Here is a 25,173-nt window from a genome sequence, read left to right on the forward strand (position 1 = left end):
GCCACTCGTCAGCTCAAGTCTGGATATTGTCCCGATTTTGGTGCATTTGAATGTGAACTGAGCAGTCACAAAAAAGTGCTCGATCAACGCAGGTTTCACTTCTGACCTTCTGGTGGAGGGAAGATAATTGCTGAACAGCTGAACATGATTGGGCCAAGGACACTTTCTTTAGGAACTCCAAGGGAGATTTGCTTTGGCTGAGACGACTGCCCTCTAACAAGCAGAGCCATCTTCCGATGTGTGAGGTATGACTGCAGGCAACAGGGAGGTTGTTGCTTGATACCCATTGAATCCAGTTTTGCTACGACTCCATAATATCACACTCTGTCGAATGTGACCTTAATGTGAAGGGCTGTCACTCTCCCCTCATTTCTGGAATTCAGTTCTTTGTTCATGTTTAAATCAAGTCCGTAGTTCAGTCATGAACTGTGTAGGCCTTGCGTAACCCACATTTTCTGTCACCGAGCAGGTTATTGCTGAACTAGTGCTGCTTAATAGCACTGTTGATTGCACCTTCCTATACCTAACTCATGATTGAGCATGGACTGATGGGGCAGTAATTTGCCAGGATGGTTTGACTTATTTTCTGTGCACAGGACATGCCTGGCCTATTTTCCACATTGTCCGTGGCGGTGTTGTAGCCGTTCCGGGAGTGCTTGGCTAGCACAAGTTATCAGTATTATTGGCAGAATTTTGTCAGGCTCCATAGCATTTACAGTAACCAGTGTCCCTCGCCCAACAGTGTCTTGATATCACGTGGAGAGAAGCGAATTCCCTGCTGACAGGTATCTGTAATATTGGTGATCACTCGAAGATGCCAAGATGGATCATACAATTGGCACTTCTGGCTGAAGATTGCTGGTAATGCGTCAGCCTTAACTTTTGAGCTGACGTGTTGTGCTCTCCAAGGCAGAGCAACGGAATATCTGTGCAGCTTATTCCTCCAATGAGTTGTGTAATTATCAACTTTAGTTCACGACTTGATATGGCAGTACTGTGGGATGAGACCCCAGTTTCCTGAATTAATGGTCTAGCCACAATATCTCCAGACTATAACCCCACTCCCCACTCCATGATATGGATATGCACAATAGAAGATCGCTTATCCTTTGTGTTTTCTAGATTCCAACAATGCATCGTATATTTGCTTAAATTGTTAGTCTCGAAAATGCTTTCGTTCACAGACTTTAGGAGATAATGTTCTGGTTTCAATTCTTCTCTCCGACAGGCAAGGTCATCGATGTAACGCTGGCTTTCCTCTTCATTAATTAAATAACCAAACGGTTTTCACCTTATCTTTGAACTAAGTGATAAAAATTGCAACATTCTTGACTAGATCGTTCATATACGCTGCAAATAGCAAAGTATCCAGCCTCAAGTCGTATAGTAAGCCATTGGAGACAAAATGTCTTTACAATGACTACCTTCGACCATTACCTTCTGCCAACAAATAAACCTTCAATGCATGTGCCAAACTGCACCAGATCCCATGAAACCTTACCATATTGAAGATGCAAGATCTGGAGAAAAACCTGATTGAAGTTAAGAAGCTCATGACATCCATTTTTTACACACGATGACAAATCTCATTGCCTCTCCGGAAAACAGAATCAACCACTTCCGATATGATATCACTTCCACCAAAGCCATACTGAATTTTACTGCTTAAACCTTACAATTCCAACTTTTAATGAATGCTGTCTCTTAGATTTATTTATTAACTTCCCTCAAGCTTTCTACTTTTAAACATAGGTATATGTGCGAAACTACATATTGTCATTTAGCTCCTTTCACCCAAAAATATCTCTTCTTATCTCTCTGACAGATAATTTACTCTAGCTGTAATAATCTTGTGACTCTGGAAAATGGTAATGGAATTGAATACACTGTTGATACCAACAGCAATCTGTCCGTTTGGTCTTGATGCTGTCAGTGTGTGTTCACCCTCAGAGGTAGGAAGACTGTTTGTGCTGATAATACGAAAAGTACCGCCTGATGTATCATTCTCAGCTGGCGCTCAACCTCCTGTTTCTATGTGCCAGCAGCAAGCCACACATCTCACTTCTGATCAGAAAATAAACCCAGGGGACGCAATCTGGCGGAAACATCTGCCAGTGTGGCCTATATCAGGACAGAGAGTGTGAAGTGATCACATTGAAGTGACATTTGCAAATCGACTTTGCGATCTCTAATTCAGTCTGATTCCAGGACGTCATTGGACGAGTCTCTCGACCATCCAACAAGCTCATTCGATTCACTAACGTCTGGAACACATCGACATGCACCTTTTCGTGTCTTTGATCTTGTACTACTTGTTACTCTCTCTTCAGATTTAATGTTCCCCGTTTTTGATTCTGTCTTCTGTATCCATCACCTTCCCAGCCGAATACATTCTGTTTGATCTATTTCCGAAATTTTGTTCAACTAAACAAATAATACAGTTTTGTACAGACAGGTATGTCGATTTGTCTGATTAACGGAATCAATACATGGAGAGATCACCTTGTCTGCATCTCACTCTGACCGACATTGGATTCAAATAAAACACTGCACTGTATGGTTTCAAACATTGCAAATCCTCTCCCTTTGAAAGAGCTTGTTCTAACAGTTAATTATTTTCTTGATTATTTCAGAAACTATGACTAAAAATCCCTATTTTTAACAAAGTTGCACTTCAGAAGTTATTTGAAAACGTCCTTCACAACAGATATACGAGTAAATTTTAGAAATCATTGATCAAAGGAGACAATATTTTTTTTGGACTCAAGGAAGATCCATAGTGATATTTTGTAAATGTTTGGAGCTGAGATTGTTTTCAATTTTTGACTAAGACACTGGTGTATTTTCCCTATGGTGGGGGATTTCAACAATAAGGAACATGTTTTTACAATGAGAGGAGAAATGTTTTTAAAAAGATACCAGAGACAACTTTTTACACAGAGAATGGTTTGTGTGTGGGATGATTTGTTAGTGGATACTTACAACCTATAGAAGACATTTGGATAAGTAATTTTATATCAAATATTTGGAAGGATATGGGCCAAGTACGCACAGGTGTTTAGTTTAGTTTGAGATTATGACTGGCATGGACTGGTTGGACCGAAGTGTCTGTAACCATGCTGTATCACTACATGACTCTATGACTATTTATCTATTTTTTTCAATATTAAACAGTGCTGTAGTGATCCTCGAATGAACTGTTGATGTTTAGGTTGTGTCTGAGACCCTGCAAATATTTCCTTCAATGAGAGGAAGGGCTAGTTCTCCAAGTTACACAACGGAAAAATAAAGTTTTCTCCAGCATTGTTGCTGAGTAGATTTGTTTCTGCAGAGGCAGTCGTTATGGTTTGCAGTTGGCTTTCCACCAACTGGTCAACAGTGAGACAAAATATCTTTGATCCACTGCAGAAACTTCACCTGCTTCCAGTAAATGAAACTGGGAACTCAAGGAACTTTTCTGTAGTCAGCTTAATTGCTGCCAACTATTATATCCGGCCGATTCAAGGGAAAATGAATCAACTAAAGTAAAATCCTACCAAACAAACTATATTTTCCCATTTACTCACAATGGACACATTTCACTTGGCATTTCTTGTTTAAAAAGGAAAGTCACTGAATACAGCATTCACTGTATGATTATTAGAAAACAGGACATTGAATGCAATGACGTTCTGGTTAGTTCAGCCTGTTTATTGAGTATCTTTAAAGCTCCTGAATATGAAGTTAATGGATCCACAATCTCACATTGCAGTAACATTTGCTATCATCTCAAACTAAGTTAACAAACTTGAATTGGTTCAAACTCACATCACTTGTTGCACTATTCTCTGATTCATGTATCTCATTAAAAATGAGTGGACCCTTTATACATGGTGAACACTGGTGTAGTGGAACAGCGAATTTTTGCTGATTTTTATGAGTTAACTGCTCCTGTCAGAGCTATCAGTGAGCAGAACAATGTACTGTTTATGACTTATATTTGTGGTAATGATTATTGTAATACTGTCTAATTTAACCAAACATTCCTGATGTACCCAGATAGTTACCTGCAATGGTTTAGCTGTTGAGGATTTTGCAAAAAGCTTATGGACTGTCCTGTTCTAGTTCATGCTCTTTCAAAAGTTTACCTATTTGTTATGTATCACTGACAACTCACATTTTGTTTCTCAGGCACACAGCTTTCCTTTACTATGCATTTTAGGGTCGGAGCAATTTGAAAAAAATAGATGCAAGGAGAGACATTCTGCAACGTAAGGAGGTGCTTCTAATCTCCGGGTCCAAACCGTTTAGTGACATACACCGACATTCTAAACATAATCACTTCAGACGTGTTCCATATTAGGTTTCCTAAACTGAATTTAGTAACGCAGATTAGAAATGATATGTCATTTTGTAATGTGAGAGAGACTTTGAGAGAAGCAAAATAAAGTCACTAATTTTGTTGGCTAATAATATTATTGAAGTTCTTTTAGCTTTATCTGCCTTGTGGTTGAATGTAGAATTAAAGGGAGTTAACTTCTAAATGAATATTCTAAATATAATCACTTTGAACACGCTCTCTATTCAGTTGCCTAAATTGAATTTTTAAATGTTTAGTATGAATTTCATGTTATTTTGTAGTGGGACAGAGACTTGCAGTGTCCGGGGAAAAAAACTCAATTGTTTTACTAGCTAGTAATATGTTTGAACTTTGAATTTAGTTTTATCCGCTTGTGAATGAATGCAGAAATAAAGGGAGCTATCTTCCAATTGAAATTGTTTTTTTTAAACAAAATACTTGCAACTATCATGTGAAACAGACCTGAAACGACTCAATTTTACTTCCACCATTTTAAAAAAACACTTCCAAAGAATCTATTCAGCAAAACAAATATCCCAAGATCTGTTTATGTCCATGTTTAAGCGTAATCTCATGTAAAGACATGATCCCATGTGTTCGGGCTGTGCAAGCTGATACCAGGATCCGGTCTCAGCCTCCAGCAGGAAACCAACAGGCAGAAGCTGTAAGCCTGCCCCTTCTGATGGCTATATAAATCCTGGTCACTGGACGGTAATTCAACACTCCTGGGTCGGCTTTGTTTAGAAAGATCTTGACAGAGCCGTTTCCCACAAGTTATCAGGATGATTGTGTCTACACTTTTTCTCAATTTGTTACTGACTATCTATTCATGTCAGTGTTTTCCGTTCAAGTCCCTCTTTGTTAGTCTACCGCAGGAAGACATTAATGATCAAGGTTTATTTGTTTTCTTTTTAAATTTGTCCAGTCGGAGGTTGTTTCAACTCAGCCAGAGGCAGAGATTGGCCATCCCGCAGGCAGCCTGAAACTGACCAATAAAACCAGCGGGTTCGATCTTGGCAGCTACAGCATGTACTGGGTCCGACAGGTTCTGGGATAGGGTCTGGAGTGGCTCCTTTGGTACAATAGTCTATCCAGCAATAACGATGCACCAGCGATTAAGGGGCGATTTACTGCGTCCAAAGACACTTCAAACAACATTTTCTCGTTGGACATGGGGAGCCTGAAGTTCGAAGACACCGCCATCTATTGCTGTGCAAGGGGGTCACAATGTTGTGCATAGCGACATCCTCATACAAAAACCACTGACGACGATTTATCTCAAGTTGGTGATTTCTACCGTGGCAGTGGCGAGAAATAATGTGAGATGCAATTTAAATGCAATTCATGGAGCTAGTTTGTACAAATGTATAATTTTTTTCTACCTTCTTCGTATTGATTGTCAAGTTAAATGCAGACCAAACCTGTAAAAGTATTCCAAGCTTTCAAAATACAATGAATATTAAAACCTGAAATAATGCACTGAATCATTTTTAGAGGAGTCTGAATCACTGCTTTTCAGGAAGTGATGGAATTATCTGCATTTTTCAGTTTACAGTCTGTCATAGTATTTGACACAATGTGTCTCACAGTAATATAACTGGAGTGACACTGCAATTAGGAGCAATACATAAAGCTATAAGCCTCCATTGTTTGAAAGTGGTCAGTGATTAGTTCTACAAACCGTCTTAACTTGCAGTGCAGTTTTAGTTCTGTGGGGTCTTATGCTAGTATCACTATTTAATTTGTAAAAGTGGTGATAATTATTGATACACCAGTTGGGAATTTTGAGAATCAGCTCACGTGTTAGTCTGTGAAGTATAAAACAATATAAAAAATTATCAAGAATGATCAGAATTCACTAGCGCAATTATGTGCTGAAGATTTATCGTGACTTTATTTTGCCTGTATTTCTGAAAATTTAAAATAATGGTAGATTATTGATTTGTTTTATACAGAGCTAGTTATTGTGTGACCCAGTCCAGAGAACATAACACTGTGACGATCTTGGCTACTGGGGCCAAGGGACCATGGTGACTGTGACTTCAGGGTAAGACCCTTGAACTTTCTTTATGACTTTTTTAAAAACTTTCTATTCATGTGACTAATTTCTGAATTAAATGAAACTCAGATTCTGTGCTGAGTTTGGTTTGGTTCGGATTGATTTTTGTTCAGACTGATTATAGACTTCAGTTAAGGCCCAGCAAATAGTTAACATGGTGATGATGGAGTCAGTTGCTCGGTGTATTTTCTTTTTATCAGATGGGCATTCTCTGTAGCTGGGTTACTTGAAACACCTAATGTCTCTTAATCAGTCAGGTAAAAATAATGTTTAATGCCAGTGACACCCTGACTGTGACTTTTGTTATCAACAAACCGTCTTAACTTGCAGTGCAGTATTAGTTCTATGGGGTCTTATGCTAGTATCACTATTTAATTTGTAAAAGTGGTGATAATTATTGATACACCAGTTGGGGATTTTGAGAATCAGCTCACGTGTTACTCTGTGAAGTATAAAACAAGATAAAAATTTATCAAAAATGATCAGAATTCACTAGCGCAATTATGCTAAGAATTCAACGATGTTCGAAATATTACCAACCATGATTAAAATATGCTAAAATAGCATTATTCATTTCTTGAATATATTCCCGTATTCATAATGCTCTTACCATAATTATATTTTCACATTTATTTTGTTAATTTTGTTGATGACAAGCAGGTTAGAAACTGTCATAAAATTTTCTTGCGGTGCTATATTTCATTCTGTTGATTAGATTCTGAGTTTGTTTTACTTGACTCGGTTGAACTGCGTTGATTGGATTTTGACTTTGTTTTAGTTGATTCGGTTTGAACTGAATTGTTTGGATTCTGACTTTGTTTTTACTTGGTTTTGTTGAATTGCGTTGATTGGCTTTTGAAATTGTTTTATTTGATTCTGTTGAATTGACTTGGTTGGATTCTGATTATGTTTCATTTAAATCTGTTGTTTTGAGTTAATTGGATTCTGATTTTATTTTTCTTGATTCTGTTGAATTGAGTTGATTAGATTCTTATTCAGTTTATAGAATTGATCTGCGTTTACATGCTTTCTGTAACTGGTGTTTTATTTCTGGTAAGGAGATCGTCTCTCTGGATTACTTTTCATTACCAATATTTGTGAAGTTCTTTGTTTTTCGTGAATCAGTCTGCATTTGTTAAACTCATATGACATTTTGTCTCTGCTTGATTGAAAGAAATTACATCCTTTTGTAACTTTCTGAAAACCAACTTAAGGTAGAAACCCGGAAGCGTGAGAAATGGAAATAAAACGAGTTTTTAATGCATTGACTTTTTAAAAAAATCTCTGTTCTAATTATAATGTAACTGAATTTTGTTTTGAGTAGCCTTATTCAAAATAAAGTTTGGGACTAAGATCTGAAACTGCAGAATTGATCAGATTGCGTAATTGACACTAACTTAAAATTTTAATGTGGTAATATTTGTCCATTCAAGTAATTTTGTTTTGATCTTGAAGTGATTAATCAATATATGCCTTCAACCGTTCTACTCTACGCTGCACAAGATTGTCATGATCAGGAAGGTTTTACAGATTGGAAATAAGTTGAACTGTTGCCGGAAATGTTACAGCTTTTTAGTGTTACGTCCCCTCACACAGAAGGCTGTGGTTGTGACTTGTTATTTCTATTCAATTTAATCATTAGTTTGCTTTATTCTGAGCAGTTTTGTTAGACTTCAATTTGGATTTGTTTTTGTGAAGTTACATCATGTTCTTGGTTCTGCTGAAAATGCTTGCAGAGCTCGTTCTGCTGCAAACACATCGTGTTATGATTTGGTGATCTTTGCTCTGTTGAGAAGGTACTGTGCTTCGGTAGCATTAAATTTGTTATATTTGGGAAGCAGTTTCTGGTTTCTACATTGTTTGTGCACTGTCAACATGGTTGGTGACAGTGAACCGCTGCAGGTTCCTCATTCAATGCAATCAGCATGCGAGTTGAAATTTTATAAAGCCTACTTTATGAAGTAAAATGCAAATCACAAAGATTTTCGAAATGAAGGGAAAACAGATACCTTCGGGTGCAATCTTTACTTAGAAGTAATAATTAAGGATTAATCTAATCCATGCTTTACAATCCACATTCAGAATTCAACTATCTAGTTCATTTACAAGGTCTGTCTTTAAACAGTTTACAAGTCATAGAGAAATATAAATAGAATTTCAAAAGTATAATATTCTAATCGTTCTTGCTCTTGAGCAAAAACGCCATGACTGTATTATCATTCATCAAGAAACACCTTTAAATTCTGCTGTACACTGCATATAATTTCTCTGGCTGGAAAAGATCATTGTCAAAGACCATTTGGAAATTCTGCTCGATTTGATGAGGAACAGATCAGTTTCATTTTTGTGATCGTTTTCAATAAGGAACTTGAGTTAATTAATTATTATGTCCCCGATTAAACTGGATTCGCAGGAAAGAAATAAAACATTAATTGAATTATTTAATCTGCACACTGCTTTAGGTTTTCGCAATTTGTCCATTTTAAATAAATAGTTACATTTTGCAACAAAATATCAACTGAAGAGTCATTCTTTCAGAAACAACTGCCATAGTGAATTATGTGACCAAGGCCAAATTTAGAATTAATTAAAATAATCCACTCATGAACTCACAGGGCATCATGGTGGCTCAGTGGTTGGCACTGCTGCCTCACAGTGACCGGGTCCGAGGTTCGATTCCACATGCGGGTGACTGTCTGCGTGGAATTTGCACATTCTCCCTTTGTCTGCATGGGTTTCTTCCTGGTCCTCCGGTTTAATCTCATAATCCAAAGATGTGCAGGTCAGGTGATTTTGCAATTTAGCACAGCCATAGTGTCCAGGGATGTCTAGTTTAGAGTACATTATTCAGCGGTAAATGTAAGTTAGGTGGAATGGGTCTGGATGGGCTACTTACTGTTCAGAGGGTCAGTGTGGAATTTTTGGGCCAAATGGCCTGTTTCCATACTGTAGGAACTCTACTCTTAAAACTATGGGAGTACTTGCTGCAAACGCAGAGAATTCATTTTACATCGATGTGTTCGGACGGATGCAGAGTTCACAAATTTGCAGAAGACATGAACTAGAGGATAACAGAGCACATTGTTTAGTCAAACACTGAAATTAGAGTAATATTTATTTTAATTAATATATTTCGCCGATTTATTGCAATGTAGCAATGGGAAAGAATCTGATCACATTAGTTAAGTGTGACAATCATTTAGATTAGATTTCCTGCAGTATGTATCGAGCCATTTTGCCCAACAAGTCCACACCGACCCTGTGAAGAATAACCCACTCAGACCCATTGCTCTACCCTATATTTACCCCTGACTAATACACCTAACACTATGGACAATATAGCATGGCCAGTTCACTTGACATGCACATCTTTGGATTGTGGGAGGAAATCCACACAGACACAGGGGAGAATGTGTGAACTCCACACAGTCACCCGAGGCTGGAACCAAGCCTGGGTACCTGGATCTGTGAGGCAGAAGTGCCCACATTTACGTAGACATCCGTTAAAGTGGGCAACTCCAGACAGAAGCAAGTTTTCAATTCATACCTTTTTAAACATTTTTGTACATTAAAAGCAGTTAACAAGAAAATAAACTTGCCCTAGTTTCTTCAACAGAAATGCTTTTCACATGGAATGCAGTATTGACTTTATGCAGTAAATGCAAAATCTCCACAGTTCAAGAAATGTTTTAAGAATATTTAAAAATAATTTAGAGAATAATCCATTGCCTCCGGATCTGTGCTTTAATTGGCGATATTTCCGACCTCAATAATTTTGTTAAGTACAATGACTTATTAAGTTTATTAACTCAGTGGTTATTTATGTTCATTGTGAACACATTCTTGTTCACATTAATCCTCTGGTTAGTTCCTATGATGAATGTTCAATTACAGTGAATATACTTGACGTGAGGAATTGAGCAACGTATCTGCTAGGATTAAATCTGTTGTGCAGTTTGTTTCAGTGCTATCTCCGACTAACTTGTTAACGGTCCTGACCATTTGTAAATTGTCTAGTTCAGATACCTGACTCTCAGACAGTTTAATTTCATCTCGCGATTCAAAACCACTTTTATCTGCCAGAAATACAATAATCGATTAGGTGCCTCAGAACTGAGAGCTCTGACTAAGTTGTTCCAATCAGAATGAACATTTCAGGAGCAAAAGGCAGATACCAAGAGTTTTGAAATTGATTGTTGGCAACAATAGATATTTGATTGAGTGAGGCAGAGGGAAATATGCTGCATATTTTCTTTGTGCCTCAGTTGTGCAGGACATGTTTAGTGGCACATTGCGGAATCAGAATTTTTTTGCATCTTATTATTTGAAAACTTATCATCAGCTTTTAATGTCACTGGCAACAGTCATATTACACTTCAAAACATTTTAATCCTTTTAAAACTAAGTAAAACATCTGGTGCACCAACATTCACGGGGGAAAGAGGAAGGGAGTTCTAGGGTGAAATCCAGTGACAGTGATTGATGGCAATGCAATTCCTAGTTTTATTCCTCTGTAGTTCCCATAGAGTTTGAACAATTCGGAGCTGCTGTCAAAGTGTTCTTGGATAAATGTTGAAATTTTACCTTCATTGTACAAACATTCTGGAACAATCCCTGGTTGTTGGAAGGTGTTAATCACTAACATGGTTTATGTACTGTCAAACAGGTGGGCTGTGTTATCCGTGATAGTGTCGAGCTCATTGTGTTCAGGTCTGTTGAGATGTTTTAGTAGGGTCCCTGATTCTGTGCCAGGTGGCCTGTGTTCACTTACAACCTGTTAGAGAGGTATGTAACACCATCTCTTATCAGGTTACTTCAATGTAAGAAAGCAGATTGAGATGTTTGGGTGTGTGTTGGAATTCCACTCACAGAGGCCAGTGAAATCTATTCAGTCGCTGTCCTGACTTGTGTCTCCTGGGTATTAAACAGAATTTTGGTGGTTAGCAGCTTTTTCCAGATCAATATTTGTTCACAAGCTTTTGGGCATCGCTAGATGGGGTTAATGTAGTAAGTGCTCAAAGAAATCCCAGCTTTTGACTTGCTGTTCTAACAATATCATTTATAATTAACCCAGAATGAATCATTTTCGAAGCATATTTGATGAGATTATGCTTAGGCTGTTTTACTTTATATTAAACCAGTGCTGTAGCTGAATTTGATTGTTCAGTACGGTGGGGGTTCCGCTGAATCCAACACTTGCAGCAGATGGCGATAGCTTTTCAGTTGGTCTTCATATGCTATCTTAGACCATCCAGTACCTCTGCTAAGAATCCTTTTTCCAACAGGAGTCAAGCAAATGTAATCACTGTCTAACTGAACAGGTGTGAGCTCTTGTGCCAAAAGCCTGAAAATGATTTGCTGAAGAGGGGGGTCTCTGGATGTGAAAGGCTAGCCTTGCTTTCTCTCCACAGGGCTGCCATACCTGCTGAGTTTCTTCAGAAATTTCTGTCCTTATTTTGGTTTTTTAGCATTTAAAGTTTGTTGTTTCATTGAAAAACGTTCTGTTCGATGAAACACGTCCTTCAGAGAAAAGATGCATTTGAACAAATTGCGGATGTTCAGGGATATTAAATATCAGAAATCATTGAATTTGACCGCCCTGATCTCAAGGTGTTGTCTCTCAAGAAACTATTATGAAGTAACAACACACTCCAGAGTGCAGTGGCTGCTGTAATTGGGTGGAAGTTATTTTGATCACTCAAATAGAGGATGTCAATGATCCCGTTCCAAATAATCAACAGAAGTTTTTTTTTTAAATCATGTGTGAAACAGTTAATTTGTTGAAATGTTTTAATAAAATGTATTCACCGCCAGTGCTAGCTTAATGAATGATAGGAAGGTTGGAGCAAGAGGGGGGCACTCAGCCCCTCGAGCTGTTCCACAACTTACTTAGGTCATGGTGCATCTAGTGAGTTAAATCCACAGGCCGCCCTTTGGCTAAAACTCTTTAACACCTTTGATTAACAAGCAAAAACTATCCCAGATTTAATGATTCGACTCATCATAACAAAGGGAGATACCATTTCTGAAAGACATTTCTCTGAGTATTTAACGTTACACAATGAGGCTGGAATTAATTGCTCATGAAAGTAAGCTTTAAATCTCTGACAATTTCCAATTGAAACATCCCAACCATTATATTCCATTAATTTAACACTATACTTCCCTGGAATAAAGAAATATAATGTGTGATTGCCTTGCTAAAAATGAGGTAAGCTTCATTCCCATTATATGATTAAGAAATAGCTCTGTTCGTTCAGTGAAAACAATTTGCCATTCTATTGTAGAGACACCGTCTCCCCCCACGCTTTATGGCCTGGTCTCCACCTGTCAGAAGCACAATACCGGTTCTGTGATCTTTGGTTTTTTGGCGATGGTCTATTCCCCTGACGTCACCAAGGTAACCTGGAAGAAAGGTGGGGAGCTAATCACAACTGGATTGAAGACTCCACCCCCACCCCACTCCGGCCTATCACCCTTACCTTGACCTGCCTCCACCTATTGCATTCCCAACGCCCCTCCCCCAAGTCCCTCCTCCCTACCTTTTATCTTAGCCTGCTGGACACACTTTCCTCATTCCTGAAGAAGGGCTTATGCCCGAAACTTTGATTCTATTGTTCCTTGGATGCTGCCTGACCTGCTGCGCTTTTCCAGCAAAACATTTTCAGCTGGATTGAAGACTTACCCATCAATGAGAAACAAGAAGGGAATCTACACCCTGAGGAGCCAATTAACACTGCCCGAGTCAGCGGTAGATTGTCCCAGCAAAATCTACTGTGAGGTTCAACACAGCAGGTCACACAACATCAAAGAAATGCCATGTCCACGTAAGTGCTGTGGGAACTGAGATAAACAGAACATCTGGGATTAACATGAATAAGGCATTATTTATAACCGTTTTCACTGAATCATCTTATACAGCACGGGAGAAAGGCCCTTTGGTCCATCCAATCCACACATATCAATAACAGCCACCTAACTACTCCAATCTCATGTGCCAGCACTTGATCCATTGCCTTGCCTTGCCTTTGCAAGGATGCATCTAATTACTTCGTACTTATTATGAGGGGCTCAGTCTCTACATGACTTATAGGCACTGAGATCCAGACTCACACCACCATCTATTTGATTTTGTTTTCCCCTGAGATCCACTCTAAACCTCCTGGCCTCACCTTCACCCTGTGCCCCTGAGGCATTGATCTCTCCATCAAAGGGAAAGGTGTCATCCAGTTGACCATGTCTGGAATTAATTTGGGCATAGATATCACAATCATCTTCTCCCTAATTCTCCTCTGCTCCAAGGAAAACCCCTGTATATCTAATCTAGTTTCATCACTAAAACCGTCCAACCCAGGCAAGATTCTGGCAAATTTCATCAATACTGCCTTCAGTGTAATCACATTCCTTCAATAACATGCATACAACGCTTCGGTATGGCGTAACCAGTGTTTTATTAAGTTCCAGTATCATCTCCCTACTCTTCATTGTCAGTGTCTCGGCTAATAAAAGCAAATATCCTCCCCACCTTCTCAGCGTCTTTATCCAGATGACACAGTACTATAGGGGATCGGTGGGTACGTGCACCAAAGATCCTCAGTCCTTTCCAGGATTCCACCATTCAAAACCTAATACCTTGCAGTTTCTTCTACTGAATTACATCACCTTTCATTTATCCAGAATAATTTCCATTTGCAACTTCTCTTCACATATAACCAACCCTTGTATATCCTCCTGCATTCTAAAGCAATTATACTCATGACTTACCAATATGACAATTTTTCTTTCATCTGTGAATTTAACTGGTTAACCCTCCGAAATTTGAGTCTCAATCATTTGTATATAAGAGAAACAGCAAGGAAATCAACACCAATCCCTACAGACCACCATGATGACCATTATCCCCTGCTCCCACAACTCAGCCAGTTCTGAATCCAATGTGTCAAATAAACTCGGATCCCATTGGCTCTGATTATTGCTATCATCTGGACATCGAGTTATCTGTCTGAAAACTACCATCAAATTGTTAGACATGACTTCCTCTCAGTAAAACCGTGCTGAAAATTGTTGACTGATCTTCCAAATGAAGACTAATTCCACTGTTCAATCGTTACCCTACCACTGAGACTAGCTAGTGGCTTCATTGTTTATCCCTTCTTTTGTCCTGCATAACAGTGCAACATTGGCTGATCTACACTCACTTGGCACAACTGCTGTGGACAGACAGGAATTCTAAATTACTGTCAGTGACCCAACCATTTCATCCTTTGCATCGCTCAACAGCTTGGTATACATTTCATCTGCCCTGGAAATATAACCACTTTTCAACCAGCAAGACAACACAGGACATCACATCATGTGTCCTAATTTCTGAAAGTACATCACAACACTTTTCTATGATTTCTGTCCCCACATTGTCACTCTTACTAGTGAACACTTACACAAAACATTCATTTCGACCGCAACCTAATCCTCTGTCTCCACTCCAATAATAACACTTATTGGGCATTACTGTTTCCCAAATTATTCTTTTATGAATGAGCCTGTAACTTTTAAAAATATTTTCCTCTATTTTGACTGTTATTATTTTCTCATGGTCCCATTTGCTCTTCTAATTCCTCTTTCTTTCAAACTCCCCCTTGCACGTTCTGCACTTTATTCTAGTTTTTATTGTTTTCAGATTTCAGTACAGACCAGAAGCCTCTTTAGTTTCTCATGGTCCCATTTGCTCTTCTAATTCCTCTTTCTTTCAAACTCCCCCTTGCACGTTCTGTACTTTATACGAGTTTCTATTGTTTTCAGATTTCAGTACAGACCAGAAGCCTCCTTAGTTTCTCATTATCTCCCCCTCCATGCCCTTTGGCATCCAGAGCCCGCTCCATTCTTGGTCCCATGCAGTGGCTTCCTCTAAAATATCCTTCTTGCGCTTTTCTTATTTCTTTCTTAAATGTGTCACACGGCTCTGATTTAGATTAGATTAGATTAGATTACTTACAGTGTGGAAACAGGCCCTTCGGCCCAACAAGTCCACACCGCCCCGCCGAAGCGTAACCCACCCATACCCCTACATCTACATTTACCCCTTACCTAACACTATGGGCAATTTAGCATGGCCAATTCACCTGGCCTGCACATCTTTGGACTGTGGGAGGAAACCGGAGCACCCGGAGGAAACCCACGCAGACACGGGGAGAACGTGCAAACTCCACACAGGCGGGAATTGAACCCGGGTCTCAGGCGCTGTGAGGCAGCAGTGCTAACCACTGTGCCACCGTGCCACCCACTAAGTGCCAGCTTCCAGTCCACTCTGGTCAAATCATCACCTGATCTTATTAAAATTGTCCTTCCCCCCTTCAGAACTTTGGGCCAATTTCTATCCCTTTCCAAAACAATCTGGAATCCAGCGATCACTGTCTGCAAAGTGCTCCACCATTGATGTTTTACCCATTGGGTTGACTTCATTCCCTAAAGTTAAGTCCAGGTTCACCCCTCTCTTGAAATGTCTAGATTAAAATTCTCTGTATTAAACACATACTTTGTTAAAATATTCTCCTGGGGGCATTTTCAGAATTCTGCTCCCTCTAAACTTTTGTCAAAAATGAATATCCAAGTCTATGCTGAGGAAGTTAAAAACCACTTTTCTAATTCCCCTATTTAATTTTCTTTCTTCTGAAATTTTCCCATGTATCTGCACTTGGTCTTTAGGACCTATAGTAAGGTCTATCGTGCTCTCCCAGTAGTTATGTTTGCTGTATTTTGGTTTTGAAGTACTGTCCACTTGCCATCGCTCGAGGAGGTATCCATGATTTCATTTCTCAATAGCCCAATATACCCTTGTCAGAATTGCGACAAAAGCAACATTCTATACCGCACACCCCCACCCCCATCCTTTTCCATCATTCCCCGTCTCACCTGACAGCACTAAATCCTGGAATATTGAATAGCCACTCCTGCCCCGCTCTCAATATGTCTCCGTGATAGCAACCGCACCATTTCCTCAATTATGCCAGTAATTCATCTGCCTTGTTCATCAGACTCTGTCATTAAAACAAATACCATACAACATTGCTATCTCCCTTCTGATTTAACCGGCCTATAGTTTCTATGCCTCCTTGACTCTCTTGCTGTGTCCTCTAATTTTAGCCTTTCACATTGTCCTGCTGATCTTTCTGTGTGGATCCCAGCTTCTCCAGCACTCTGCACAATGAGGATTCTTGTATCCATTCAGCACAAGAAACCTTGATATATGAGAACTGATTGTATTTGTTATGAAATTGGTCAGATAATTTATGCCATGTGTTTCCTAAAGGTCCAGATATTCTTCAACCAACCCTTCTCCTAACTGTGACTTCCAGTGAAGAAATCGCAAGCAGCAACCATCGTCTGTTCAATCATCGATTTCCATCCGAAGTCAATCTCCTTGACTTGATTGGAAAATGGCCAATACTTGGATTCTGGCTTCTTCACGTCTCCCGTGTGTGAAGCAAACGGGAACTTCTCGGTGACGAGTCGGCTGCTGGTCCCTTATGGTGAATGGTTCAACAGCGCGGTCTATACCTGCCAGGTCACTCATGGAGGGAACATTCGAAGTAAAAACGTCACCGCACTCCAGGGTAAGAGACACATACTAAGGGACCTGGAAATCATTCTAATCTCTGATGTGAATCAAACACACTAATTTATCATGCGTAGTAAACAGCACAGTACAGCTTCTCATTTCTCAACATGCCACGTATCTCATTTCAGTTTGAGTGTTACATTAGCATTGCTCATAATTCAACATGTTGAAGATAGATAGATATATAGACAGTGAGGTTTGATAAATAGTTCGTTATCTGACCATGCTGGGAGAGGCATTCAGAGTGCTGATTCCTTGCCTCGTAGCCGCTTCAAGGATAGGTTTGGGGGTGGAGGGGGGATATTGGATAGATATCTGGTTGAAACATAGAAAATACTGAGAGACTGAGGTCGAGTGCATGTGGAATAGATGTTTTTAATGATAGGCGAGGCTAGGACCCAAGGCCACACTCTCAGGGTCAAAGTGGCACCATTTAGAACTGAGATTGGGAGGAATTTCTTCAGCCAGCAGGCGACGAATCTGTGGAACTTGTTGCTGCAGAGGGCTGTGGAGGCCAGGCCATTGTGTGTATTCAAGCCAGAGATAGATCGGCTCTTGTTTAGGTTGGGAGGAAGACAGTAGAACGGCTTTAACCCGAAATGTTGATTTTCCTGCTCATCGAATGCTGCCTGACCTGTGCTTTTACAGCATCATTCTGATCTAAACTCTGGATTGGTTGAACAGCCTTATTCTGATCCTCTATCTTATGATGTTGTGGTCTCAAAATCACGTGGTTAAAATATGCAGTGACCCTTACTTGAAAATAAGTGAAAATGCATTCAGTGCTTTACTCCCTGCTCCGGAATGTTGGCCTTGGACATTGTGTGACATCGATTTTTATCTGGTACTGAGCTCTTTAACTTCATTTATGGGATCAGACCACAGACCAAGTGGGTATCACATTTGATTAACTGGGCTAAACGTGATCTCACTGAGCTTCTTTAAGATGCTCTCTGTAATTAATGGTTGTGGCAGGAGAATCAATTCTAGTAAGAATGCTGGGATGAATTAACGAGGAACTCGAGACAGGCTGATTTAGCCTGGTATGGGGTGTCGATGTTTACACAGGGGGTCGTGGATGTCTATAAAACTAGTGCACATTTCCATCGCATTTGTAGATTAGTTTAAGATGCTTTTGCTTGGTTTTTTTTCTTCCCTGTTCTATGAAGAAATTTTAAAAATGCAGCTTGGTAAATAAAGTGAAAGTACAGACCAGTTATGAACTAACTGAATGGAGAGAAAGACTTAAGGAGATGGGTGTCCTTCTCAATATCCAATTCTGTACTCAGTGTCTTGTTTTCAGATCTACTCCAAACTCAGCCCACGAGGAACAATGGCATAAATTAGAGAAAGATATCACACCAATAACACAAAGGATTTTCAATCACTTTAAATATAATGAACAGAATTTCCATCGTTGTTCACCACTCCTGCAACACTTTAGAACTCTGCAAAGAGAATAATTATTATTTATTATAATTTGTCCAAAATTTGGGATGTGATTTGGCAGTCAGCGTGACCAGTAGCATTTGCACCTATGGGTTATCTATATGGAAATGAACTCATTATAATCAGATTACTCTTGTCACAAGTATTAATAGATGATGTTAAGTGAGAGACAAACTCTGAAAGAAAGGTAATTCCGTGGGTTATATGATGGTATCTTCGATGATTTTACTTTTTCACAGGTTTCAATTGTTACAAAGTCAGTGTTCTCCAGGAATAATTACACAGAATTTGTCATAGGTAATCACAAATGCTTTCACAAATCAAAATACATCAACAATAGTAAGCATTGTTTCAGCAATAGTTGGAGTTGCCATTTCGAAAGTGGTGTCCTCACCCTGTGAAGAAGTAATCTCAAGATTGGGTGTTTGTATCATAAAGAGGAAGTTTTCATTGACTTTGATTTTTGTTTCATAGAAGATGCCGAGTGCCACGCCAATACCGTTAAAATCCTCCCACCGCCAGGAGAACAGGTCTCACTGGAGGCGACAGTGACGTTAACCTGCGTTGTGTCCAATCTTCCTTCTGGAGTCAATGTTACCTGGACACAAGAAAAGAAGCGTCTGAAATCAGAGATTGCTGACCAGCCTGGACAGAATCCCAACAGCGTGATCAGCAAATTAGACATTTCTACTGAAGCCTGGCTGAGTGGCTGTACTTTTGAATGTGTGGTGTACCATCAGAATCTACCGACTCCGCTGAGATACTCCATCCACAAGGATGAGCGGTGAGATTAAAGCACAAAGGATCCCATGTGTAATCCAGATCCAGTTACATCAATGACAGGCTTTGATTGGTAATGAACAAACATCGTTGGGAGCATTAATGGCAGGACAGCTAAGTAGCTGATTAAGAAGATGGACCAAAGGATATTGTATTCTGATTAAGCCAGATAAGGTGTGAAGAAACCTGGGTTGTGATGTCACCATCAGCAATGACAATTGGACAGAATGCCCTTGTTGTGGGCTGGAAACACGGAGACAACTTTCATATTAAACTTTACATTTTTTTAACTGAACAGAATGTGTCCCATTCTGCTCCTTTAGAAAACGGAAGTGAATAAATCCCAAATTAAAAATGGCGTATTTTAATATTTAGTGAAATTGTGAGATTGGTTCTGTATTTTTTTGGTTGATTTATATTTGACTCAAATATTCTGCAGTGATTAATTCGCAGGAGCCATCAGTGTCGGTCCTCCTGCCACCAACAGAAGAAATCTCCGCTCAGAGTTTTCTCTCCCTCACCTGTTTAGGGAGAGGTTTCTCCCCCCGAGAGATCTTCGTCAAGTGGACAAACAATGACAAGCCGGTGAAGCCCAGTAACTACAAGAACACCGAGGTGATGGCGGAGAGTGACACCATCTCCTTCTTCATGTACAGCCTGTTATCCATTACAGCAGAGGAGTGGGCCAGCGGTGCTTCTTACTGCTGTGTGGTGGGACATGACGCGATTCCATTGAAGATCATCAACAGAACAGTCGATAAATCCAGCGGTAAACCGAGTTTTGTAAACATTTCACTTGCATTGATGGACACTGTTAATTCATGTCAATAAAAATCTCAAAGTTGCATTTAATAACTCAACAAAAGTAATAAAGTTTTATTTTCCTCCAGTTGTGAGTCAAATACTGAATTGGTTGTTTCCCACTCTGACTTACATTGCATCTGTGTAGTTAAAGTCGATTATTCACAGGTCTAGGACGAGTGCCTTGTGCAGTTAATGTTCCCAGCTCAGATACACTCTGGGTCAGAGACAGAGTAAAGATCACTCATTGCAGGATTCCGCCAAGTACCTTTTCCATCCTAAATCCCTCTGTGACAAAATCTGACAATGTCCATTTTATATCAAGGGAAGAGCACGAGTTTTGAACTTGGTGTTCTTGATTCTCCCGATTGGACATTCTTACAAAATTCATGTCAGTTTTAAACTGCCACATTGCACCAATTGGAAATGTAAATTTAAGACAATTTAAAATTAAATTTGATTGGAACATACCAATCGTAAAGAGTGCACAGGAGTTTGAATGTAACCTTTCTTTCTGGGTAGCTGCCAGGGATCTTTTGCAACCATATGAGTTGACAGAATGTATCTTCACTTTCACACCAAAGAGAATCGACAGATAAGTTGTCGTAGAGGAGAGGGGAGGGGAACGATGAATGGTCTGTCCTCTTGCTCCCTGTGCAGAGTTTTCATGGTAGATGTCCTCTTTAATGTAACCCAGTTACGAACAGGAACTGTCAGCTTCTTGCTTACTGTCCAAAGATTTAACATTTCCATGCAAAATAATACCTTTGAAGCATGTTGGACACGCTTGGCTCTGTTAACAAATGATTAACATTGATTCCCATAATCCAAAACTGGCGTTTGCATCGTCCCGGTTTGAATTCCATAGTTTTGTCTCAGTTTTCTGGAGCACATCAGATCAATTCTGTTATTCGAATACCTGATATCATTTTCTTTCACATACAGAACACAAGTAGACATTTTCTAATAAACATATTCAGAAATGTTATCTCTGGGGCAGTGGAGATTTGAACTCATGCCTTTTCTCTCAGAGACAGAAATTCTATCACTGCAACAGAAGAGTTGCTCATAAAACGCTTATCTCTCCACGATGATGGGAAATGTTTCCTACAACAAAAAGGTCAAATCTAATTATGGGCAATCCATTAAAATTAGAACAATAATTTAGAATAATAAAAATTACAGTCTGATATAAGAACAGATACAAAGAGATGATCACAAATATACACGTAATGACATATATACTGGCTCTCACCTAAAGACACATATTTATGTGCACACTCAAATGTGCATATAGATAAGATGTCACACACGCATACTCGCACAGAGCCACACATGCAAGTGGTACTTGAACACTCACCTATGCTCATACAAAAACTCACATACACCGAATGAAAATCATTTGCACAAATGAAAATCATTTGTGGGCGGCACGGTGGCACAGTGGTTAGCACTGCTGCCTCACAGCGCCGGAGACCCGGGTTCAATTCCCGCCTCAGGCGACTGACTGTGTGGAGTTTGCACGTTCTCCCCGTGTCTGCGTGGGTTTCCTCCGGGTGCTCCGGTTTCCTCCCACAGTCCAAAGATGTGCAGGTTAGGTGAATTGGCCAAGCTAAATTGCCCATAGTGTTAGGTAAGGGGTAGATGTAGATGTAGGGGTATGGGTGGGTACGCATCGGCGGCGCGGTGTGGACTTGTTGGGCCGAAGGGCCTGTTTCCACACTGTAAGTAATCTAATCTAATCTAAAATGAACAGGGATACTCACACATAACCATGAGAAACATAGACACACGGTAACACACAAATGGGCATGAATACATATATATTCATCCAGCACAATGCATACAGACATGCACGCATGAACACACAGGTACAAATTCCGAAAAATGTCCTCCCATATGTCAACTCACACAGGCACGTAAGTGCACAGAGATAAACATTAATATCATTATTTTCCCATTTTCAGAATCACAGACATACGATAACAGAAGTAGCTTAATTAGTTTTTTTAAACGACATTGGTCAGCATGTATACAATGTCACACATACACACAAATTCAGAGTCTCACATGCAGACACACAAGTGCATAGATCAACAAATAGAGGGACGTTTATTAAATAAGGATAATGGGTACCAGCGTCAGCAAGCATCCACAAACAATAACACAAACAAACTTATCAGGAGATGGTTTAGGAAAGATTGCCACACAAGCAGACATCATCATATAAATATAAACATCCATCAAAACATAACATTGCATGCTAACATTTATTAAGCATAAACATGAAAATAACCTAGTTTAGGTAGGATCTGAAACAGACACATAGGCACACATTTTAGATAGCACTAATGAAAAGTGAACACTCACAAAGACATTACAAGATAAGCATAGGGAGCAACGAAGTGGCATATTAGCATGATGATGCTTACATAATGTGAAAAGACCAAAATTTAGCTGCACAAACACATGAGCTCACCAGCAGTAAAGGAACAGGAATATGTTTATTCATGCACAGACTCGAACATGGGCAAGAGTGAAGTAAGAGACTCTCATAACCACATACACAAACATTAAAGGAAAACCAAACACACCAAGCAGTAGATCAAATAAATTATGGGACACATGTACAAAAACTTATTCCTAAATTTACAGATCCTACAAACAAAAATATGAAGCAATGTCCTGACTGTGATGTCACTTATATTCACGATTTGCCAAGCAATTGGTCATCAATACATAAAGCTGAGAATCACATTTGAACTTTTATTCAGTGATGACCACAATTTTCAACTAAAGTGCTGTCACAGCCTATATTTAAAATATAATGATATAATTAAAATAATCATTCATAATAAGCATTCCTCAAATAATAATATCCTTAAATATTAGATTAAAATAAAAATAATTTAAAACGTTCTGATATGGACAATGAAGAACGAACATGTGCAGGTAGTATTTGTAATTTCTTGCTGAGATTCAATAATGCACTAATAGATACTGATAAGAGTCACACTTGAGAAATACCTGACTGTTTTATGAAGATGTAATGGTCTCTAATTACATTACTTGGATGCATATAGATCGATCTGGATCAATAAACAATCTAAATGCGTTCTCTTGCTTTATATTCATAGATTCAATAGATCGCACTTGGATTGAAGACTATGACGATGATAACAGCAACATCTGGACAACTGCTTCCACGTTCATCACCTTGTTCTTCCTGAGTATTTTCTACAGCGCTGCCATCACTCTGGTGAAGGTGAGGATAATGACATCTTTCTCACGCCAAGCAGCCCAAAATGTTTTGTGAAATTCTAAGTGTGCCATTGAATAAACATTAAATCTGAAAGTCCCTGATCATAAATAACTGCGTCATTGCTTTATCTCTCTTTTCCAGCTTAAGTGAATGAATTGTGGACCCCCTTGATTTTCCTGATCTGCTTATCAAGGTCTCTGAATTACCAATCTACAATCTGTCCTGTTGCTGACTCTAACAGTGAGATTACTTCAGTTTTTCAGCGTGTAACTGAGACAATTATTGATGGATTTTCATTTTTACTTTGATATCTTTGAGATGGTTGTGGTTGGAAGAACTTGTAGCTTCCCAGTTGTTTGAAGCCCATTTGTTTTGCTTTTATTAGTTCCTTACTCAGAATGGTTGCCTCCCCTTTCTGATGAGCCTTTGTATTCCCTTTCTTGTGACTGTTACTGATGTACAGAAACTTCCCACCTCACAGTGCATGTGTTCTCATCTCAATGTTGCATCCAGCCATTATATTCATTTATGTTAGCTTTTACATCAACTTTTTGGATACAAATGCTTTCTGAAATGGTTAATAAATCTCGAATGAATATGTACTAACCTTGAGATTGCTTAATTCTCTCTTCAAGGCCCAGTCAGTAATAATACATTTTCCCACATCCTACTCCTTTCCCAGCCAAATACTTTCAATTGTTCTGTTTGGCTGTGTTTCATCCAGTCATTTAGTTTAATGCTGCGCTACCATGCAGCCCACTAATGTAAATACATCTATCACTCGATATGCCTGATGGAACACTCCAGAGGCAGAATGATGAGAGAACATTTCCTCTTCTGCACAAAGGGTCACGGCCTCGTGTCACCTAATGATACAAATTAGGAGCTTTGCTCCACCAGAAGACTATAAAAGGCATGCAAAGGAGTTTGAAAATTTACTCTACACTGTCTAAACTAAAAGTACTCCCAATGCGAAGACAGCCTGGGTCAGTAATGCATAAATCGCCACCTAAAGTGCCCAATGAAAAGTTCATCAGCCAAAAATGTCACCGTTCAGTCAGATATTCAGACACAACACGTGCACAATCCAAGGGCGGATTCTCAGAACTGGAGTTTTTCTCATACATAAATCTCATGGAGCACAATTCCTGGGATCTATTTGACACACCACACCTGTTGAATCCCAGGGAATGAGACTGAGATCTATCTGATTCAGGGATATTACTGAACAGCAACCCTCACAAATAATAAATCAGAGGTCGATGTTGATCCGGCAAGGCAGAGCTCATGAGTACTTGAAACATTCAGCCATTGAGATCTGTGTGACACAAGACGGAATTGAGAACCAATCATAGCAACTGTTCACTGAGTCTGGAAACTATCAGCAGAGGAGAACATTCTCAATTTCTCAGAGTCGGTGAGGTAAATCATCCCGGGAATAGTGTTGTGAATCAGTCACGCACCCAATCTCATAACTTCGAATTTTTTTCAAAAACGTGGCACCTGAAACTAGATGCAATATTACAGGTGAGACAAGAGACTGTTTTATTTCAGTTGAACATAATTGCTTTGTGTTTGTTCTCTACAGCGTTATTGATGAAGTCGGGATTATTTGCTCTTCTGTCCATGTGTCATGGTACATTCCCTGATTTGTGCACATACACACGGAGGATCCTCTGCTCCTGTGCCCCTTTGGGTTTACACCTTTACTATTGTATGTTCCCCTGAGCTCATCACTAAACAAAGAAGCACGTCACACCTCCCTGAGACTGAGATCTACCTGACTACCTGACACACTGATATTGATGAATAGCAATCCTCAAAAATTATAAATCACAGGTTGATTTCGATCAGGGAAGGCAGATACC

General features: G+C 39.4%; 1 gene segment (V, D, J or C); it reads left to right on the forward strand.

The window, feature by feature from the left end:
• Positions 1–24,902, forward strand: part of LOC140483457 (Ig heavy chain C region, membrane-bound form-like) — a 177,906-nt gene extending 153,004 nt beyond the window's left edge. The window contains 5 exon segments of the C gene segment in view: positions 16,880–17,008; positions 18,937–19,173; positions 19,682–20,011; positions 23,181–23,308; positions 24,894–24,902. Coding sequence covers positions 16,880–17,008; positions 18,937–19,173; positions 19,682–20,011; positions 23,181–23,308; positions 24,894–24,902 — 833 coding nt within the window.
• The last annotated feature ends 271 nt before the right edge of the window (positions 24,903–25,173 follow it).

The sequence above is a fragment of the Chiloscyllium punctatum genome, chromosome 12, assembly GCF_047496795.1.
Source record: "Chiloscyllium punctatum isolate Juve2018m chromosome 12, sChiPun1.3, whole genome shotgun sequence".
In the NCBI taxonomy this organism is placed as follows: Eukaryota; Metazoa; Chordata; class Chondrichthyes; order Orectolobiformes; family Hemiscylliidae; genus Chiloscyllium; species Chiloscyllium punctatum.